This window comes from Tetrao urogallus (assembly GCF_951394365.1).
Source record: "Tetrao urogallus genome assembly, chromosome: 27".
Taxonomy (NCBI): domain Eukaryota; kingdom Metazoa; phylum Chordata; class Aves; order Galliformes; family Phasianidae; genus Tetrao; species Tetrao urogallus.
In genome coordinates, this window is record NC_136840.1 from 1,570,152 (window position 1) to 1,589,689 (window position 19,538).

The window sequence follows — 19,538 nt, forward strand, 5'->3', positions numbered from 1 at the left end:
TCAGTCTCCTTGTTTCACGATGACATCAGACAGGTCCTCTGTGCCATTCAGTTTCAGATTCTGTGGAGAGCAAACAGCTGAGTTTAGGAGAGCCAGTCTGCTCCCCTTTGAGGCTGAAGACCCAGGGAGCTGAACAAAAACACCCAAGGAATGCTCAGAACAACCTCAGTGCAAAGACTGAGGAATCCCCTCAGCTGCTGTATCACTCTGAAGCAGCCACAACACCATAACATTAAGCAGATGTGCTTCATCCCTTCTGTCCTTCCCTGTCCTCACATCTGGCAGCAGACAGCAGTCAAGCTGGAAATACTGTGCTTTTTATTTCCAGCACATCCACCTGATTTGTGTTCACTATAAACATGAAATGGGATTTATTATAAGATTCTGATGTGAAAATAAAACGCTGTGTGCTTTGCCCACTGCTCCTACTCACCTCGCATACATGCACTGCACTTACCTTCTCATTTGCCAAGTGCAAGAGGCAGGCAAAGGCTAAAGGGACAGACAGATTTTTAGCCATCACAGAAGGCAACCTAAGGAAGAGAAGGAAGGTTAGGATGGCCAGAGCCTGAGACTGTGGATAGAGCATGTCTGCAAGCTACCAGGTCACCAAAGATAAGCTGCACGTGGCAGCTCCTTCCCCAGTCTCTGATTTTCTCTACCTTATTCCATTAGCAAAGACTTGGCCAAGCCAAATGCAACCTGTAGCTCCCTCAAGCAAAGAGACAGCAAGAGATTCCCCTCCTGTCAGGATTCAGGTTGCAACAGAAGCCAAATGGATCAGTGCTTGCCCAAAAGTCTACCCAGCCCGGAGTCCAACCTTTTGTAGGGCCTCTCTACCTGTGAAGCAGTTCCTTTGTGATGCTGCTGAAGGCCTTCTCCCCTGTCACCACTGATGTGTCACTCTGTTTCTCCACATCTTCAATCTATTCAGCAAAAAGACAGACACTGCTGAGGCAGCTTTTGCTCCCCAGGGCTCAGCCTCACGCTCAGAGAACCACCACTGCAAATCACTGCTCATCCTTAGCAACTATCCCATGGAGCAAGGCTGTTGGAAAGGAATTGCCACCAACACGTCCACGATGATCTCTGTGGGAGCTAACCACTGTTACATGCAGGGCACACGCTTCTCTTCAGGCCTGTTATCTGCCTACACTCACCTCTGCCGCTGTGTTTTTCTGTATATCACTAAGAAGGTCCCACATGTTTTGCTTCAACCTCTTCATGTCCATTTTCTTGGCTGTCTTTGCATACTGAATTGCTATCTTATTGACCTGAGGAAAAGACATTCAGGGTTAGAAGGGAGCAGCAGCAAGGGTCCTCAACCTCAACCAAAGGAACAACCCAAACTTGGTTTTCCTATAGCAATGACATCATCTCAGAATAAAGCATCCATCAGCAAAACCCTGGAGATCCTGAACAAGGAAAACTGCTCTCTCGCTCTCCCTGAGAAGCCCTGCTGCAGATCTGCTCAGTCAGTGGTACACAGCCGGGCACATCGTAAGTCCTTACCTTCTGAGGCTCAGCAATGAGGTTCAGTTCCCCATACATTGTGATATCAACACCATCAACCCCGTTGAGCTCATGATCGTGACCCTCAGGGTGAGAGGTGAGGTTGAAGTCCGCTTGGCCCATGAATTGGACGGGGTCATTGTCATCATCACTATCTGCAGCCTGGTCAAGAAGAGATACACCAGTGAGGGCACATCCAGACATCTCGGAGGAGCTGCAGATTCCCTGCACTGAGTGCCCACCCCTCGGGAGAGTGGTGCCACCTGCCCACCGCCCCTGTGGAGGAATGACCTTCAGCCTCTTCTGACAGCTGAAAGCTCGGGTTAAGGCTAAACCCACCAGAGACCCAAAGGACAGAATATCAAAAGGCTGTTGTACACAGACAGGTGACAGAGATGAAGGCTCCCCCACCAGCGTGGGGCCATATGAGACCTGCAGCACTGGCCTGGCAGAAAGCTGAAGCTTTAGAGAAAATGTACTTCAGCAGGAGCTCAAATCAGCTGGGTGCAAGTATCACCGTGCAGAGATGACTGCAGCAGTCATCTACTGCTACTTCATGGGAGGTGCAGTATGGAACAGCATGGAATGGAGTTTCTGCAGGAAATCAGCCAGCAAACTCCAAGGGCAGATTGTTGAATTGATGGTACCAGAGCACCACTGAGTGACAGGACAAAGGTGCGTGGCATCAGCTCTGCCACAATCTGATGGCAACTCTTTGTCCACTGGTAGGTGATGCTAGGCATACGATTCTTCCTGAATTCCTTCTACCACATGTCAAATGTGAGCAACAGAGAGAAATGTTCTTGCTCCCAGTTACCTGTGCTGCAGGGCAGAAATTGGAGGTGTCATTGGGGTTATTGTAATCATATTCACCGATCTCATCTTCGTGATCCAATGAGCTGCCTGGCTTAGGCAGCCTGAAGAGCTGCAGAGATGAGACTGGAACATCAGGAAAGAGGAAACTAGATGCTTTCCCCAAGCAGTGCCTACATCTTGCTAACCCACTGCCAGCCCTTTTCCCAGCCTCTTCCTCCTCCTCACATACCACCCACCAATCCCCTCATAAAGCACAACAGCCAAGCACAGACAACTCAGCATCCACAAGTGAGTTGGTTCACTATCAGGCATCATGCTGGCTCATTTCCTGCCCTGAGGAGCATCCCAGAGGCACTTCAAGCAGATTAAGAGCGATTCTGCACACGGAACATTGCCAAGAAGATTTTGGAGAAGCCTCTTACCTTAGCAGCTGGTTTAAGGAACAGCTGGACAATGTTGTTAGGGTTGTAGTTGAAGTCTGCAGGAAGTGTGGTGCTCTTTACGTTCTGGTTTTCCAGAATGGATTTGCTCAGAGTTAAAGCAGCCTGCAGAAGGTAATGCCATAATCCATGTGATATCCAGTGATATTCAGCTTCTTATAAGGGCAGATGGTGACATGACAAGGATGAATGGTTTTATACTAAAAGACAGATTTATATTAAATACTTAGAAGAAACTCTTTACTCAGAGGGTGGGTGAGGCTCTGGAACAGATCACTAAGAGAAACTGTGGGTGCCCCATCCCTGCAGGTCTTCACAGCCTGCTTGGATGGGGCCTTGGGCAGCCTGAGCTGGGGGGTGGCAAGCAGCCCATGGAATGGATCTTTAAGGTCCCTCCCAACTCAAGCCTTTCTATCATTCTTCAATTCTACGACCAAACACGGATATTTGTTTAAAATGAGAGAAGTTCTGAAGTGCTTCCAAGGATGAGTCCTACACTGCATGCAGTGACTTAAACACAGCATCCCGGGACACACAGCTGGGCCTGTGGGTTCAGACAGGGCCTTTCTGGCCAGAAAGAATCCAGCCCGATTCTTCACTTCAAGGTTGGTAAAACTGTAAGAAGCTTTGAAGCCAGAAGACCCTGCATGAAGGAGCGCGCAGGATGCTGCGCTGCTGTGTTCACAGAGCCAGGTTCCACAAGAGAAGAAAGGTGAGCCACCTGCTGATGGCTCTCCAAGACACACTGCTATAGCAAAGGGAGCAGAGGCAGAAACTCAGTGCATACCTTGGTCTTACGGAAATATGTCTCAAAGTCAACATCCTCATCAAAGTTCACTTCAAATGCTTTCTTTGCCTTCTTCTTCTTGTTCTCTTTCTCAGAGTCAGCACTTGCTGCAGAAAGGAAGGAACGTGAGCTTCTGCTCCACAATGACAGGTTACCTGTGTCCTTTACAAACACTTTTTTCTGTGTTAGGGAAAGAAACAGGCGGTGTCCTCTGCTTCACACTTTAAAAGGGATCAGTATGTCCTTATAGAAGCAGTAAAAATAAACTAACCTTCAGTTTTTATGTTGAAGGATCTGTATTTTCTCCTATTAGTACAGTGAGACTCCTGCTCAGTGCTGAGCATCATTAACAAACCCAAACAACAGAGAACACATCAGACACCAAAGGATCTGCGTGTGACTTGAGAGCCCTTCTGGTGTCCTAACTCAGTACTGCTTCCAGTCAGGCTAGAAAAGAGCCATGCAGAGTTGTCTCATCTCTACTGCCTTTGCTTTATGGCTCACAGAGTCACAGGGTTGGAAGGAGATCATCTAGTCCAACTCCCCTGCTAAAGCAGGATTCCCAGAGATTCCATGCACATCCATGCCCAGATATATTTAAAATATTTACAGAGGAGAAACCATAACCTCACTGGGCAGCTTGTTCCAGTGCTCTGTCACCCTCAAAGTAAAGAAGTTCTCCCCCACATTCATATAGAACTTGCTCTGTTCCAGTTTGTTGCCCCCTCTTGTGGTGCTGAGCACAAAATCACTCGACAGCCTCCCTTTACACACTTCGATTGATCAGAACCCCCTCGGTCTTTTGTTCTCCAGACTGTACAGCCCCAGGGCTCTCAGCCTTTCCTTTGAAGGGAGATGCTCCAGCCCTTATCATCTTTGCAGCCCTCAGCTGGACTCTCTCCAGTAGTTCCCTATTCACATATTGCCCATTTCCCAACAGAACCACAACCAGGCAGCAGCAAATGAGCTCCAGGCTCTGAATACATACATACATTTGTGTCGAGGTCTGAAACGCCAGTGCTCTGGGCCAGCCCACATTGACAGAGTTCGGGGGCTGAAGTAGGAGTATTCCCCTGGTTTCATGGAGAGATGAAGGCACATGGTCCCAATGTCTCCTTCCCCAAAAGAAACTGCATCAATTCTGGAAAGAGCACACACACTGCTCAGTAAAATCCTTCCTTTGAGATACACTGGGCCCGAATGTGTTTAATACCCTGACCAGCTCTGTGAAGACACCAGCCTGCAAGACTCCTGCTTTCTTGTCAGCAAACTGTAGTTTGCTCTGTATTCTAAGTAATACAATACTCTGTAATGTAAGTATTGCACTGTCTGGAGTCTGTGAGGCTGCTGTGAAAAGAGGTGGGCAGGGCAGGCTGAAGATGGGAGCAGAGCAAGCAGACAAGCAACCAAAGAGGAAACATGACCATACAAAGGAGGTCCTTCTGGAAGGCAGAGATGTGAATTCCTCAGTGTACCTGAAACTTGATCAGAAAGCAAACTATAGCCAGACGAAAAACATGCACACAGGAAAGCGAAGATCCTCCAGAAAGCTGTCTGAACTCGTTGCTGGCAATCAAAGCAAAGCAATAAACGTGAGTGACTACTCGCCTCTTGCTCTCACTGAGTGCCACGAGGGATTTGTTTCCTGCAAATTCCCCAATCTTTTCTGTTGTTACACTCCTGGGGGAGTCCGCAGTGAAGTCATCATCGGACGGGGCAGGAACACCATCTTCCACATCACTGTCTCTTTCTGCATTGATATCGAACACTTGGTCGCTCTTCTTAAATTTATCCAGCAGGGCTGATACTGACTGCAAGAAAAGGTGCTCAGGGGGAAAGCCACAGCACCCCACAGCACACCCTGCTGCCCCACACAGCTCTCCAGGATCACTCTGCAGTGACAGAGCAGAGAATACAGCTCAGTACTCCATCCTGCACAGAGCCAACTACGTACCTCTTCATGGGATGCGGCGTCCCAGTGCGTGAACTGGAAATCAGCCAGCGCAGAGTAGATGGGGCGTTTTAAAACACACTTTTCTAGCAGCACTAGAGATAGGAAGGATAAAGAAATATCAGACACAGGATGAAATAACCAGCAGGTAAAACAAATGCCGGGTGCTAAACTGTTCTTAGTTTCAAAAGCATTTTGGGCTCATTTCTCAGCAGAAAGGGATGCTCAGTCGGATCTCTGACAGAAGGGTGGGCATAACACTGTGAATCTTAAGAGTAACAGGGTTTAGGAATACTGACAGGGTTAAAAGACTCTGTAAGAGTCAGCCCTAAACCTGGAGCACGCTCATCTCAATTACTGCGTGGCTCCAATCATGCACACATGGCTGTGCAACAGGTTGAGCTACATGCAGAGATCTAAAAGGCCGTGAGGGTCCTGGTCCTGTCAGCAACCAGCCTCAGCCCAGGCAGGATCACAGCAAGGTGCCACAAGGTAGCCAGGAGGTCAATCAAGGCATAAGCAAGCTGGCTGAGGCTGAAAGGAGTACGTTTGGCAGATGAAAATGATATCTGGATGGGAGAATGGCTTAGTGGTTACCAGCACTCACACTTCAAATCTGTCACCTTCACAGGATCGCTGTTGGGCAGGACGAGGGTTTCCGAAGATGGGAGAGGCACAATGTTGGAGTCAAAAAGGAGCTCACTGTGACAACTCTGTGTACGTAGGCTGGTGAGGAAGATGCCAGCTGTGCTGCATTCATCAAAAGATGCTGCTGTTTTCTGGAACATGGGGTCAACCTGCAGGCGCAGAATGAAGGAATGGAACAGATGGGTGGTGAGGTGTAGAAGCCTCTGCAGAAGATTTGTAAATACAAAGCCAAAGGGAGAATGACTCATTGACTCATGCATCTTCTTTCAGTGAGGAGAAAACTCTCACAGCAGCCTCACACAGCAGGAATAGACACAATTAAGGACCACCGTGTTACAATAGCAGAATTCAGACATGCATGTGAATCTAACAGCCCAAGAGAGGACACACAGTAAGGAAAACAATAAAAAGGCAAAAAATGAGGCGAGCTTTCCTTCCTCCACTCTTCCTCCACTCACCACTACAGCGGGCCCATCTCCACCCACCTCACATCTCCGATTGGCCTCTGTCACATTGATGTTGTTCAAGTTCTGTTCAATCGTTTTGAAGGAGTGCTTCTTCTTTGTTTGAACTCTCTTGGCAGAACTGGAAGCTGTACTGTCTTCTTCTGAAAGAAAAAGAAGCTGCAGTCAGAAAAACTTGCTAAAATATCCTACAGCCGAAGGACAATACAACTGTACTTCACTTTGCGCACACACACAAAAGCCCCGGGGGCATAAAGTGACCCAGGCAGGGATCCATTAGCACAAACCACCAACGCTTGAGTGGCTGCTCAATGTGTTCCTTTTCATTTTGCCTCCTCTGTCTTAACAGCACATTTCTGTTTCAAAGCAAAGGACAGCAAAGCGTGGGGTGCTTCGTTCTCAAACATTTCAGATTAGGCCATTCCTGTTTTGCACTCAGATCTAGCTGGCCAAGTATTCAAGTACAGGGCTGAGCATCAGGTTCTCATCTCAAACTTCCCCAGAAAAGAAACTCAGTATTTCGCAGCCCTTAAGAAGAAATAAATACACCAAGCTAGTGGCATTCTCCCAGCTATATATATTAGGAGAAAGAAACAGCGCTTTGAAATTCAGAAGAACACAGGAAGTGTTGTGGGAACCAGGAAGAGCTTAACAGAAAAGGAGCGAACGGCACACCTTCTTCTGGGCTGCCCACTTCTTTTGCAGGTGCTGACTCCTTGCCTAAGCCTCCAAGAACTTTGTACGTGTCTGCATGGACCGCATCCACACGCACGGCGTAGATCTTCACGCTGGCATCGATGGTGCCAGCTGCCATCTGACAGAGGAACACAGGATGCAGTTTTTAGTGAGGAAGGAACAGGACACAGCAAAAGGTAAATGAAGAAGATGAGACGCAGACCTGAGTTTTTGAATACTTCTGGAGCAACAAGGAACTATCAATAGCAAGGAGTCTTTGCTTGGATATTGCCTATTTTGATCTGTCCCTTCTGTTTCCTACACTCAAGTCACATCACCTTCTTTCCCACCACAGCCCTGCTCTGTTCCTGGCCAAAACATCCTATGTTTACCTCAGAAGCCTTATTATTAAAGCCCTCCTTTTGAAGGACCATCACTAAAAGAGGCACTTAGCCTTTAATTTCTGCAGTACCAAAGCAGTCAGCAGTATTAAATTCCACTAAAAATGACAGTGCTGCCTCTACCAGATCTCTTGCTGAAAGCTCATTTATTTCAGATGTGTCATTTGTTAGAGCTTCAATTCAGAGACCCAACACCACTGTGAACAACTCACCTTGAAGTTGGTCAGCTCAGAGTCCTTCTGTTTCAGTATATCTGTCATGTAGTCTATGAGATGTAAGCCAAAAACATTCCTGGTGTTGATTTTCTGCAATGCAAGTGCAGGTGAGAACGGAAACTCAAAACAGGATGCTGTCAACCTGCAAGCCATCAACCCGTGGGGTTCTCACAGACCACTCTGACCTGCCTGAAAGGCCCAAACCAGCTTTACACTGAGCTGACACATCAGAAAGAATGCATGCCATCCAGAGGGACCTTGAAAAACTTGGAAGATGGAACTGTGTGAACCTAATGAGGTTCAACATAGCAAAGAGCAAGGTTTTACACCAGGTTTGGAGTAATCCCAGATATGTATACAGACTGGGGGAAGAAATACTTGAGAGCAGCCCTGCAGAGAAGGACCTGGGGGTCCCGGTGGATGAACAACTGAACATGACCCAGCAGCGTACAGCTAAGAAGGCCAATGGCAGCCTGGGCTCTCTCAGCAGAGCGGTGACCAGCAAAGAAAGGTGACTGTCCCCCTCTATTCTGCCCTCATGAGGCCCAGTCTGGAGTACTGCATCCAGGTCTGGGACCCTCAGTACAGGAAAGATGTGGAGCTGTTGGAAAGGGTCCAAAGGAGGCTATGAGGATGGTCAGAGGGCTGGAGCACCTCCCCTACAAAGACAAGCTGAGGGAGCTGGAGAAGAGAAGGCTGCGAGGAGATCTCACTGCTGCCTAATGGTATTTAAAAGGGGTTTATAAACAGGAGGAGAATAAGCCTTCTACAAGGGAAGGCAGTGATAGGACAAGGGAGAATGACTCTAAGCTTAAAGAGGGAAGATTTAGAATGGATGTTGGGGAAATTCTTCACAGAGAGCAGTGAGGTGCTGGAACAGCTGCCCAGAGAGGCTGTAAATGCCCCATCCATCCCTGCAGGTGTTCAAGGCCAGGTTGGATGGAGCCCTGGACAACCTGGTGTAGCAGCAGATCAGAAGGTTGGCGACTCTGCCTGTGACAGGGGGTTGAAACTTGGCTGCCTTCCACCCCGAGCCATTCTACGACGACTCAGGAGCTGTGACACGTCACAGAGGATCCCCCCCAAATCCAGGTGCGATCAGAGCAGGGAACCCACTCACGTTCTCAGCGGACAGCTTGATGCAGGCAGAGTAATGCTCCGAGATCTGCGCGTTCGTCCATCCCGACAGGGCCGGCAACGACGCGTCCGCCTGCCTGAGGGAAGGAAGCACGGCCGTGCCAGGGGAGCCGAGCCCGCCCGCCGCCCCCCCACGGCCCGGTCCTACCTGGGCACCGGAGAGCAGAGACTGAGCGGCGATTCGGTGCCGCCGAGCTGCAGATCCACCGCCCGCGAGCGCCGACGCTGCCGCCTTTCCCTCTCATCGTCGTTACCGGGACATTCCACCAACGTAGGGGTGGCCGAGGCGCTGAGAGAGCGCGCAGCCGGGGACTCCACCGCCCCTCCGGCACCCCGGCCGCCCCTCCGCGGGGTCGCGGCCCTCATAGCAGCGGCGGGCTGAAGCTGCGCCCACCACTCCGGAAGTTCCGCCGTCGAGCTCCCGCCCTCCCTTCATCCGTGGACCAATCAGCGCGCTCCTCTCTCCCTCTCCGCCAATCCAAAGCCGCGGGGGTCCCACGCCGCGCCGTCGCCTCCTAGTTTAAATTTGCCGCGCTCGCGGTGTAACGGTCGCTGCCTTCTGGTGCTGTGGAGCGGAGGTTTTGTTTCTCCTTCGCCTGCAGCTCTCCTGCCTTGCGGTTTATCTCACTAAATTCCTCCATCACGTATCAGCCCGGGTTGCCCAGCCTCACCTTACACACCTCTAGGGCAGGGAATCCCCAGCCTCTCTGGGCAGCTGTTCCAGCACCTCGGCACCCTCTGTGGGAAACTTCCCTGACATCCAATACAAACCTTCCCTCCTTGAGCTTAAAACCATTCCTTTTTGTCCTGTTGCTATCTACCCTTGTAAGGAACTGGCTATAGGGCCATGCCCAACAGGCAGTGGTTAATGGAGCTAAGTCCAGCTGGTGACCCGTGACAAGTGGTGTCCCCCAGGGATCAGTACTGGAGCCCATCTTTTTAATATCTTTATTGATGACCTAGATGAGGGCATTGAGTGCACCCTTAATTTGCAGGTGACACCAAGTTTAGAGGTGGTGTCGGTCTGTCTGAGGATAGGGAGGCCCTTCAGAAGGGTCTAGATAAGCTGGATCGCTGGGCTGAGGTGAAGGGGATGAGGTTCAACAAGGCCAAGTGCTGGGTCCTGTGTTTGGCCACAACAACCCCATGCAGCGCTGCAGGAGGCTGGATGACTGTGAAGAGGAAAGGGACCTGGGGGTGCTGGTTGGTGCTGAACACGAGCCAGCAGTGTGCCCAGGTGGCCAAGAGGGCCAACGGCATCCTGGCCTGCATTAGAAATAGTGCGGCCAGCAGGAGCAGGGAGGTGAGCATCCCTCTGTACTCAGCACTGGTGAGGCTGCATCTCAAGTCCTGTGTTCAGTTTTGGGCCCCTCTCTACAAAAAAAAGGACGTGGAACGTGTCCAGAGAAGGGCAATGAAACTGGTGAGGGGTCTGGAGCACAGGTCATGAGGAGCGGCTGAGGGAGCTGGGGTTGTTCAGCCTGGAGAAGAGGAAGCTCAGGGGAGACCTCACTGCACTCCACAGCTTCCTGAAGGGAGGCTGTGATGAGGAGGGCTTTGGCCTCTTCTCCCAGGCAACAAGCAGGACCTGAGGAAATGGCCGCAAGTTGTAGCAGAGGAGGTTTAGGTTGGACATAAGGAAGAACTTTTTCTCTCAGGCACTGCAATGGCTGCTCAGGGAGGTGGTGGAGTCGCCGTCCCTGGCAGCGTTCAAGAGGCAACTGGATGAGGAGCTGCGAGATGTGGTTTAGTGCTTGTGGTAGCAGTGGTGATGGCAGGGCGGTTGCACAGGATGGTCTTGCAGGTCCTTTCCAACCTTGTGATTCTATGATTCTGTGAAAAAGCTGATTATAATCTCCTTTTAAATACTGGAAGGCTGTGATGACGTCTCCCTTCAGCTTTCCCACCAGACCCAGCAGCTGCCTCAACCCTTCTGCAATGGCTGCAGTTGGATGCCTGAGTTCTTCCCAATGGACTTCCAGCCTGAACCACTGGATGGTGCAAGAGGAAAAGATGTGCTTGGAGTCTAACTGCGGTCCTCACAAAGAGATGCTGGGGAAAGACGCTGTGTGTGCTGCTGAGCCACCCGGGTCCCGTTCCCTGCTCCCCAGAGCTGAGGAATGGCCGTGCCATCAGCAGGGTTTTGCACTGACTCCAACCATCCCCAAAAATGGCCATAGAATCAACTTCTGGAGATTGGCATCTGTTCATCAGCATAACTGTTGTACCCTGGAAGCCCAGGGCACTTGTGCAAGTAGCACTTCAGAGGAACTCTGAGGGGAGGAAAAACCCTACAGGGCCTTTTTCTCATTTCCAAATGACTCAGGGTCAGAAGCAAAGAGGTCTGACCCTCTTCTTGCTTGGCTCCAGGAGGGCCAGACTAAACTGGGGGGGCTGTAAAAGCCAAGTCATGCTTCATGATGCTTTCCTCCTAACAGAGCTTCTAGTGGCCACTGTAAACAAATCAGTATGTCCAGCTTTGCATCCCAAATAAAGGAGGCACAGGGAACTGTGAGGGTTTTTGATGTTCAGACGAATTATTCCTGCCCTTGCAATAGCGATGTGTGCAGCATTTGATTATCCCCTGCCATCAGCGGTGCAGGCGAGGACAGAAATATTCACGTTCTGTATTTAACTGGAAATTAAGAGAATGCATCATCTGGTGACAGGAACTTCTACAAGTGGCTGCTTCCCGCTCAATCAGCTCCCAGACCTCTACATCACTGGGGGGATATTGGGAAACTTGATTAATGACTGGTGGATATTTGGTGGAGGATGCATTCCCCAAAGTCACCCAAAACTGATGGAGGCGTGCAGGGATTCTTCCCCTCTTGGAGGAGCACTGCGGGCTCTTACAAGGTCTGCTAAAGTAGCTGGGAAGTGACTCAAAAGGGAAGGCTGCCTGCCTGCCTGCTGAACCACTGGTACTTCTCCACCTGTCTGCCTGCACTGTGCCAGGGCTGCGGGAAGCTTTGGGGTGACTGAACTCAGAGGATGTCTCTGAGCTGCAGGCGAGTGCTGGAGAAGAAGGGAAAGTTGAGACGAGCGGGAAGGGGAGCACTCCTATGTGACTGCTGCAGCTGCCGTGATGGATTTAAAACCTCACTGGTTGTGTCCTGCTGAGCTCCTCAGCAAGTTCCAGGGTGAGATGTGCTGTCTGCTCCGGACCCACAACACAGGTAGCGTAGCAACAGGGATCTTCCCCAGCTGCAAGGTTAAAAATAGAGCCAGGGAATATTGAGCTTGCAGCCTTTGGGGTTCCTGAGGCTGCTGCTGGTTGCAAGCATCTGACTTAGGCTCAACTCTGGGCACTTGCCTGTGACAAAGGGTTTGCCAGACTCTGGGTTATTGCGTGGGTCTGCAGCCTTTCTGTGCACACACGCAGTCACCTTGTGTCTGGGGACTCTGCTGCAGTGTCTGAGGTTGATGTTGCACAAGCAGGGTCTCCACTTGTTGTACCCTTCTACAAATGACCCATGAACTAAAGATTATCTGGTCATTTCCATGCGCTGCCGCAGACACTGCAGGAGCACTTATTAACTTGCTGCTACTATTTTTGTTTAAACAAATGCAGCTCTTCTCAGTAATAAAAGTGATTTGATACCTGCTCAGCTGCTGCCACTGACCAGGAAGGAAGGCGCTCGGTTTTGGTTTTCATTGCAGATCCTTTTTGGAGACAGACATCCTATGCTCAGCCTCTCATTTGTTTCTCCCTTCCAGAGTACGTTCTGTTTTTAGCTTTGTTTGTTATTGTTGCAGAGCTACTTCTGTCTGGCCTTGCTCATACCTAGGGGCACAAGGAAGAGATTTAGACCTCAGAAGAGGTAAATGGTTTGATTTTTCTAGCTCATTAGGGAGGCCTGCTTTATGTCTGGAAAGGCTGTGGCACAGATTACACTAACACAAGTTGGACTTGCTTTGTTTTTGTTTTTGTTTTTCTTTTGGCCCTCTGTTAATGAATGCAATTATGAGCAGGGAGGTTAGTGGGCAAGGGGCCGTACGGTGGTGTCAGGCTAAGGGTGGCTCACATCTCCCTTTGCAGACTCCTGGCTCGTTTCCTATAAACACCGATGGTTGGAACTTTTGTTTGATAAAACTCCTCTCACGTTTTATCACCGGTTGGAGTATTTGTACTATGAAATCCGGGATTTCACAGACTCTGTAGCAGCTGTAAAGTGAAATAACTCCTCACATGCAGAGATTTATAAGCCATCTGTAGCAAGGCTGCAGCGCAGGCGATGCTTCCAGCTGAGAAGTCCTCAAGGTTCTGACAGAGCAATCAGGATTGCAGGGTTGGAAGCATTTGAGGGATGCCGTGTGCTGTAAATCCTCTGAGGCCGCTGGAGCTGGCATCAGCCACGTTGGCACAGCACGGTGTTGGTGGCTGGCTGTGCCCACGTGTCTTGTGTTGTTCTGGGCGACTTTCCCTTGCAGATGAAGGGAGAGAAATGTGCAGGCTGTTCTGGGCTCAGCTGCCACAGTTCCCAAGGAGCTGCAGCAGTCGTTTCTGAGGAACCCACTGCAGAGATGACAGTGCCCACAGCAGTCCGGCTGGAACTGAGGCATGCTTATTCAGGGCAATTTATTTTGGGATTTAGGAGTCTTAGCAGTTTCAAAGAATGTTGGCGATGGTGAATGAGGGGTTAGAGCAGTGCTGGGTGTGCATGGCGGAGAGCAGGATGGGACACACAGTCTGGTGATAGGGCAAGCTTAGGGATTCCCTCTATCCAAGGGGGAAAGAGTGAGTCGCTGAGCTCTGCGTCTTCGTGTAGGCTGACAGCTGGACTGGTGTTTTTGGAAGCATGAACACCTTGGGAAGTGCTTTGAATGGCCTGTGCCTCTGAAGAGCAGGGCAGAAAATCAAATAGTTTGAAGAGCAGGACAGCTCATCTAGCCTCACTTCTTAGCATTCCTCAAAAGGAAGAACTTTGTAGATGGATGTGGGGAGAGCATCTTGGGCCTGAGATGCTCTGTAGAGCCTTACTGCTGTGTACTCCATCTCCTAAGCATGTTGAGCAGCTCTGACATCTCCGGACACGTGCCCTGTGTGCCTCTGCTGCCCTTTTATGCTGCTGGTCAAATCCCAGTGTGGATACCACCATCTGGGTGTCAAACATCTGAGGGTTTTGTGGGGTGAGGTGGTAACACAGTAATGTTAGTGCTGCAAGGTAAAGTCTTAACTCCATCTAAGAGGGACTCAGATCTGGTGAGTGTGGCTGGAGAGTTATTGCTGTGCTCCAATTCAGTCGTTGGTATCAATCTCAGCCTTCTAGATCTGTGTGATCTTATCTTGGTGAAAGGCAGCAGGACTGGTGTTGGTGGGGCTGAAATCACACGCAATCTTTGTTTTCTTCTAAAGGCTGTGAGGTACCAGAAGTGTCATGCAAAGAGACCCACTGCTCTTTGAGGTGAGGACTCCTAAATTCCTCAATTTCAGAGCAGATTTGCAGCCATTTGATGATGCCATGCATCAACCTGGACAGCACAACCTGCTTTGCAATAAGTAGGAATCATATTTTTGGAAGTGTTTTGCATGCTAATGCTCTTAGGAGTGTGAAATGCTGCTGTTCATAATGACTGTGCCTCCAGGAGAAGTGTGCTGCTTGACACTTCAGCCTTCTGTAGCCAGAATGTTTTGGTTGGAAAGCTTATAGCTGCTTATATGAAAGTGAAAGGGGAAGGCAGGATCAGCATAGGCTGTTCCTGTGGGTGCACTGGTTGCGGCAGGATCTCTGTCCTGGGAGATGTTCCAGGATGAGGCCTTGAGCAACCTGATGTCATGCAATGAGACCAGCAGTCACACCAGGACATACCAGACCCCTCTGTGACACTTCTCTGCCCATCAAATTGCTCAAATTAATCACATTTGACTTTTAATTGAACCCATCAGAACCATCGCCATGCTCAAGCATCCTATTTAGCAGTAATTGTTCTCTCCCACTCCCTTCCTTTCCTTAGTTGCTTCTCAGGTGTTTGGGTCTTGCTGATGCAAAGCCCTCTTGATGTGATCCAAGTTGAAGGAGGGAAGATTTAGGTTGGATGTTAGGGGGAAGTTCTTTACAAGGAGAGTGGTTAGGCCCTGGAACGGGCTGCCCAGGGAGGTTGTGGATGCCCCGTCCTTGGACGTGTTCAAGGCCAGGTTGGACGGGGTCCTGGGCAACCTGATCTAAATGTGGATGTTTGGTGGCCCTGCTGGGCAGGGGGGTTGGAACTACATGATCCTTGAGGTCCCTTCCAACCCGGGTGATTCTGTGATTCTGTGATTCTGTTTACTTGGCTGCACCAAGAATATGGGAACTGCTCTTAATCCTCATTTCACACTTGCAATTGGATTGGGTTGATTTTTGAATTGCCACAGCAGGTTCTCAGATCTTTCATTAGCTGATGCTTGATTCATTTAGTTCAGTGACAAAACGTAATTGCTTGTCTGAACAAGCAGGCCATGTTGAAGTGGTGTCTGTAATTCACTGAGTAGCCTCATTTGTGAGAGGGAAACCAAAACCCACCATGATCTGTGCAGAAATTGAAGTGAGGAGGCCAGGAGGTCAGATGAAAAACAGGAAGAACCCTCTGCCCTCCACACACTTCACACTTAAGCTGCTTCTCATTCAGCTCTTTGGCATAATGATGTAACACAGCATTTGGTGCTATGGAAACCCCAGTTTAAACACTGGTGCACAGCAGCAAGCAATTGACTATCCCTGATTTTCATTTTCTGAGGATATTTTTGACTCGTGCATTAAGCAAACATTTATGCCAAGCACTGTGGAATCCAGAAACGTTAATCAAGTTGAACTTATGTCTTTACTGTAGTAAATAATCAGACTGATGGTGTCACTGATGTCTGCACTACCTGCCGGGATGGCTGTCAGCAGCTATAAAAAGACAAGAGTACAGGTGCAAACAAGCTGCTGCTCTGGGCAGCTGCTCTGTTGTGCTCATATTCATCCTGCTTTCACTGCTGTACCACAGCCTGACTTCTTGTCTCAGCTGCACATCTGGGCTTTGCTCTGATAACGAGACCGGAGGGTTTTGCAGGTACTGTTTCAGTGTGTGCTGCTTGCTGTGCCAGAGGGTGATGGCATCCAACAAGCAGCAGAGCTCTCAGCTGGGGAAGCAGGATACTGATAGAGAAGAGCTCTGCAGTGCTTTGCCAGGCAGCAAATACAAGGCACAATCCCTCTGTCCATTTCCTTAAATCCTTCCCACCCTGATGCAAACCCATTGGGGCACTTTTGATTTGGAGGTTTCCATATCTGATTGCAGGAGGAAGAAATCAGCAAATTGCTATGGGCTGGGGCAAGGGAAATTTGGATTTGCTTGTATGATTTCTGCAGCAGATCACTGTGACAGTGAGCATTTCTTACAGCAAAGAAGCATGTTCCTGACATGTGCATGTGGGAAGTGATGTGAACCCCTTTGGGAAGGGCGGTGTGTTGATGCTGACCTCACCTTTGGATGATCTTTAAGGTCTTTTCCAACCTGAGTGATGCTATGATTCTATGAGACGAACTGACTCTGAGAAGTGAGATCTGCTTTCACATTCCCACTGCAGAGAGGTTCTCTGGGAGCACAGCAGCACTGTATGACACCATCCATCCTCTCCCTTTTGCACGATAAAGTAACCCATGGAAATGAAGAAGCAGGGCTTAATAGGCATATGATGCCCATCAAATGTGTCTCAGCAATGCTCCTCTAATTAAGAGCTGCAAATTATAACCTGCTCTTGGTTCACCCATTCTGCCCTACTCCCACCATGCTGCTGGTCACTGCCTCCCACAGCCGTGGCTCATTAACCAGTTGCAAGAGAGCCTCAACAAAAGAAACATTTATTTATGAAAATCCACAGGGACTTAACAAACCCAATAATTAGAGAGGCCATTTGGAACAGGAGGGCTCTGTGTAGGGAAGCTTTTGCTGTATGGAGATGCTACCAAGGGAGGAACCTCACCCAAAGCTCCTATGCACTGCACCACACCAAATACCCAAACCCTAAATGTACACTGCAGCCCAGCTCGTCCCATCACATCCCTCAGGCGTATTGTATTGCACTGAAACTGGACACCTTTTGTCTGGCATGGAAAGGTTAAGGGCAGAGACACCAGAGAGTCTTCTTGTACCCTCAGCTGCTGTTGGGATTCATTGTCCCTCTGACATGCCCCAGCAAGCACATTTCACTGATGGGGTGTGATAGAAGCTCCAACAGGGATGGTATTTTGGGCAGATGAGCCATGAGAGAAGGGGCCAAGTTGGATGTTTTCATGAAAACCACAGTGTGAATGACTCAGCTGGAGACAGGTTTGGGGATGCAGGATGGTGTGACTGGGCTAACATGTTGCTGAAGCCTGAAAGTTGTGTGGTTGAGTTTTGTTTCTATAATTATTAATAGCAAGCAAAAGCGAGGTGCTCTCGTGCTGGGAGCTTTGGCTGTGTGGTCTTGCGTTTCAGAGAATCAGGAAGGAGGCAAAGAAACTCTCTTGCTTTGCAATTGAATTTCTAAGCAGAGATCTGAAAGCAAATTAGAAAACCAGGCTTAACAAAGTAGGAAAAGCCTCTGTATTGCCACTGAGCTGTAGATAGGAAATCTGCTGGATGTACTGCAGCAGCTGGCATGATCAGAGGTCCCATACCTTTCCAGGCAGGTGAGTCTTTTAATGGGCATCTCAGTCTTCAAAAGAAGACTTCACTGTGGCTTTTGCACACCAAGAACACGGTGAACGCAGCATGTCATCAGCATGGACACAGCCCTGCTGCAAACACCCCATGTCACAGGTTGGCCTGGAGCCTAAACGTTACAGTAGCCTTATTTGGGTTCCCACCTCCACCTGTGAGACTGCTTGGCACTTGGAGTTGGGAAAGCCCTTGGCTTTGGACATGTTCCCATTTACCCAGAGCATTTTGCTTTTCCTGTGTTGGCCTCCATCTGATGAAAACTTCCACTAGAGACATTCCTACCCGCTTGGACATCCCAGTTTGTAGCTGGTGGGAATTCTGCCTGCTTTATCTCAAGAGACAGCTTTGTACAAGGGGCACAAGAAGCATTTCAGGCTGCAAGCCTTGAACTGAGGTCTCCATGCACTCTCTTGGGGTTATGTCCTGTTTCAACTGAGCATTGCTTGTGAGAAGACGGCCGTCATTTCTCTGCACATCTCATGATCGCAGCGTCCTGAGGGCATCAGACACGGAGGAGAAAAAAGGCAGCCTGGTTATTTTCTGTGCATTTGAATGCTGCCTTCTGTAAGCTCATAAGCTAACTCAAACTTGTGTGCTCAAGGATGGTGCGTGCGGACCAGATCTCTGCTGGCCTTACTTGCTGGCTCTCCAGTCCACTTTGAGACATTCATTTTTGCCTTCATTTTGGGCCGGCAGCTGGAAGTAAATCAGCATTTGGCTCTGGTTTGTAGCACCTTCTCATGTATTGGCAGCACAGCACCTGAGGAGCTTGTGGCAAAATTCAGCCCACTTTGTGAGTCTGATTTCTGCACCAAAAAAGTGAGAGATTATGCCAGCAGCTCTTGAGCAGGAAGGAGCAGTCAATACAACAGCCCCAGACTGCTGGGTTTGTTCCTAACAAGCTACATTTACCAACTTCTCATTTTATTTCATTATTCCCCCCTTCCATACATTTACTGACCAAAGGAGCCCTTGCTGAGAGCAGCCCCTGGTGAAAATTGCACCATCAGAACAGGACTAAAACATAACAAACATCCAAGTTACACATCATAACCTTAATGTTTCATACACAAGCCAGGGAGAGGAAAAGAGAAACGTTTCCCTGGTTAAAACAAAATCCAGAAAGTGTGCGTGAAATCATTTCTACTCTCCCCTGAGTCAAAATTCCTGCAAAATTCATGTCACCCTTCCAACATTTTATGTTGACAAAGCTTTGTTTTTCCAACGGAAACCTACTGTCCCTCTTTCTGAGCAGCTCCAGGCACTTCCAGGTTGTGAAGAACTTTTGCATTCAGTCAGTTCTGCTCCAGAGCTCCAGAGACTTCCAAAATCTATGTGTGACCTATCGCCTTAGGCCCAGTGTGAGATCACAGTGATTGATTTTGGCACAGATGAATGATTAATGGCAACCAAAGCCTGGCTTAGTTCCGAAATCCCTTCCAAGACCCCTGATTTGATGAGCTGAGCTGTGTTGTGGAGTGGATCTTTGCAGAATAGTGGGTGCTGGAGATGAGCTGAGGCTACAAACCACCATTTCCAGCTGAAGCACTGAGTGGCCGGTGGTGCCACAAGGGTATTCTGAAGTTGAAAACAGCATTTCTGCTTGATTTTGGTATTGAATACCTCTCTGGATACTCAACTGGGAAGGACAGAATGAAATTAAAGTTGGGAGCAGGAAAGATTTATTCATTTTCCCGTGGAGGTTGGATGCACTGAGAGACACCTGCTGCAGAGAGCAGGGAAGTGCCTGCCAGCATTGTACTTCTGCTTTAAGAGAAAAACCCAGCTCTGCTCCATTTCTGCAGCCTATCAGCACATG

The 19,538-nt window shown here is 49.3% G+C and overlaps 1 protein-coding gene across 1 annotated transcript; it reads right to left on the bottom strand.

Annotated features, from left to right (window-relative positions):
* On the bottom strand, positions 1-9,412 carry NCAPH (non-SMC condensin I complex subunit H; the record flags this gene model as incomplete). Its single annotated transcript, XM_079547377.1, has 17 exons — positions 1-60; positions 458-533; positions 841-926; positions 1,161-1,274; positions 1,513-1,674; positions 2,330-2,437; positions 2,751-2,873; positions 3,556-3,662; positions 4,548-4,696; positions 5,164-5,366; positions 5,510-5,601; positions 6,114-6,303; positions 6,640-6,761; positions 7,294-7,432; positions 7,907-7,999; positions 9,030-9,123; positions 9,195-9,412. 17 exons carry the CDS (start codon positions 9,410-9,412, stop codon positions 1-3), a joined length of 2,136 nt encoding a protein of 711 aa, XP_079403503.1.
* Between the last annotated feature and the right edge of the window lie 10,126 nt (positions 9,413-19,538).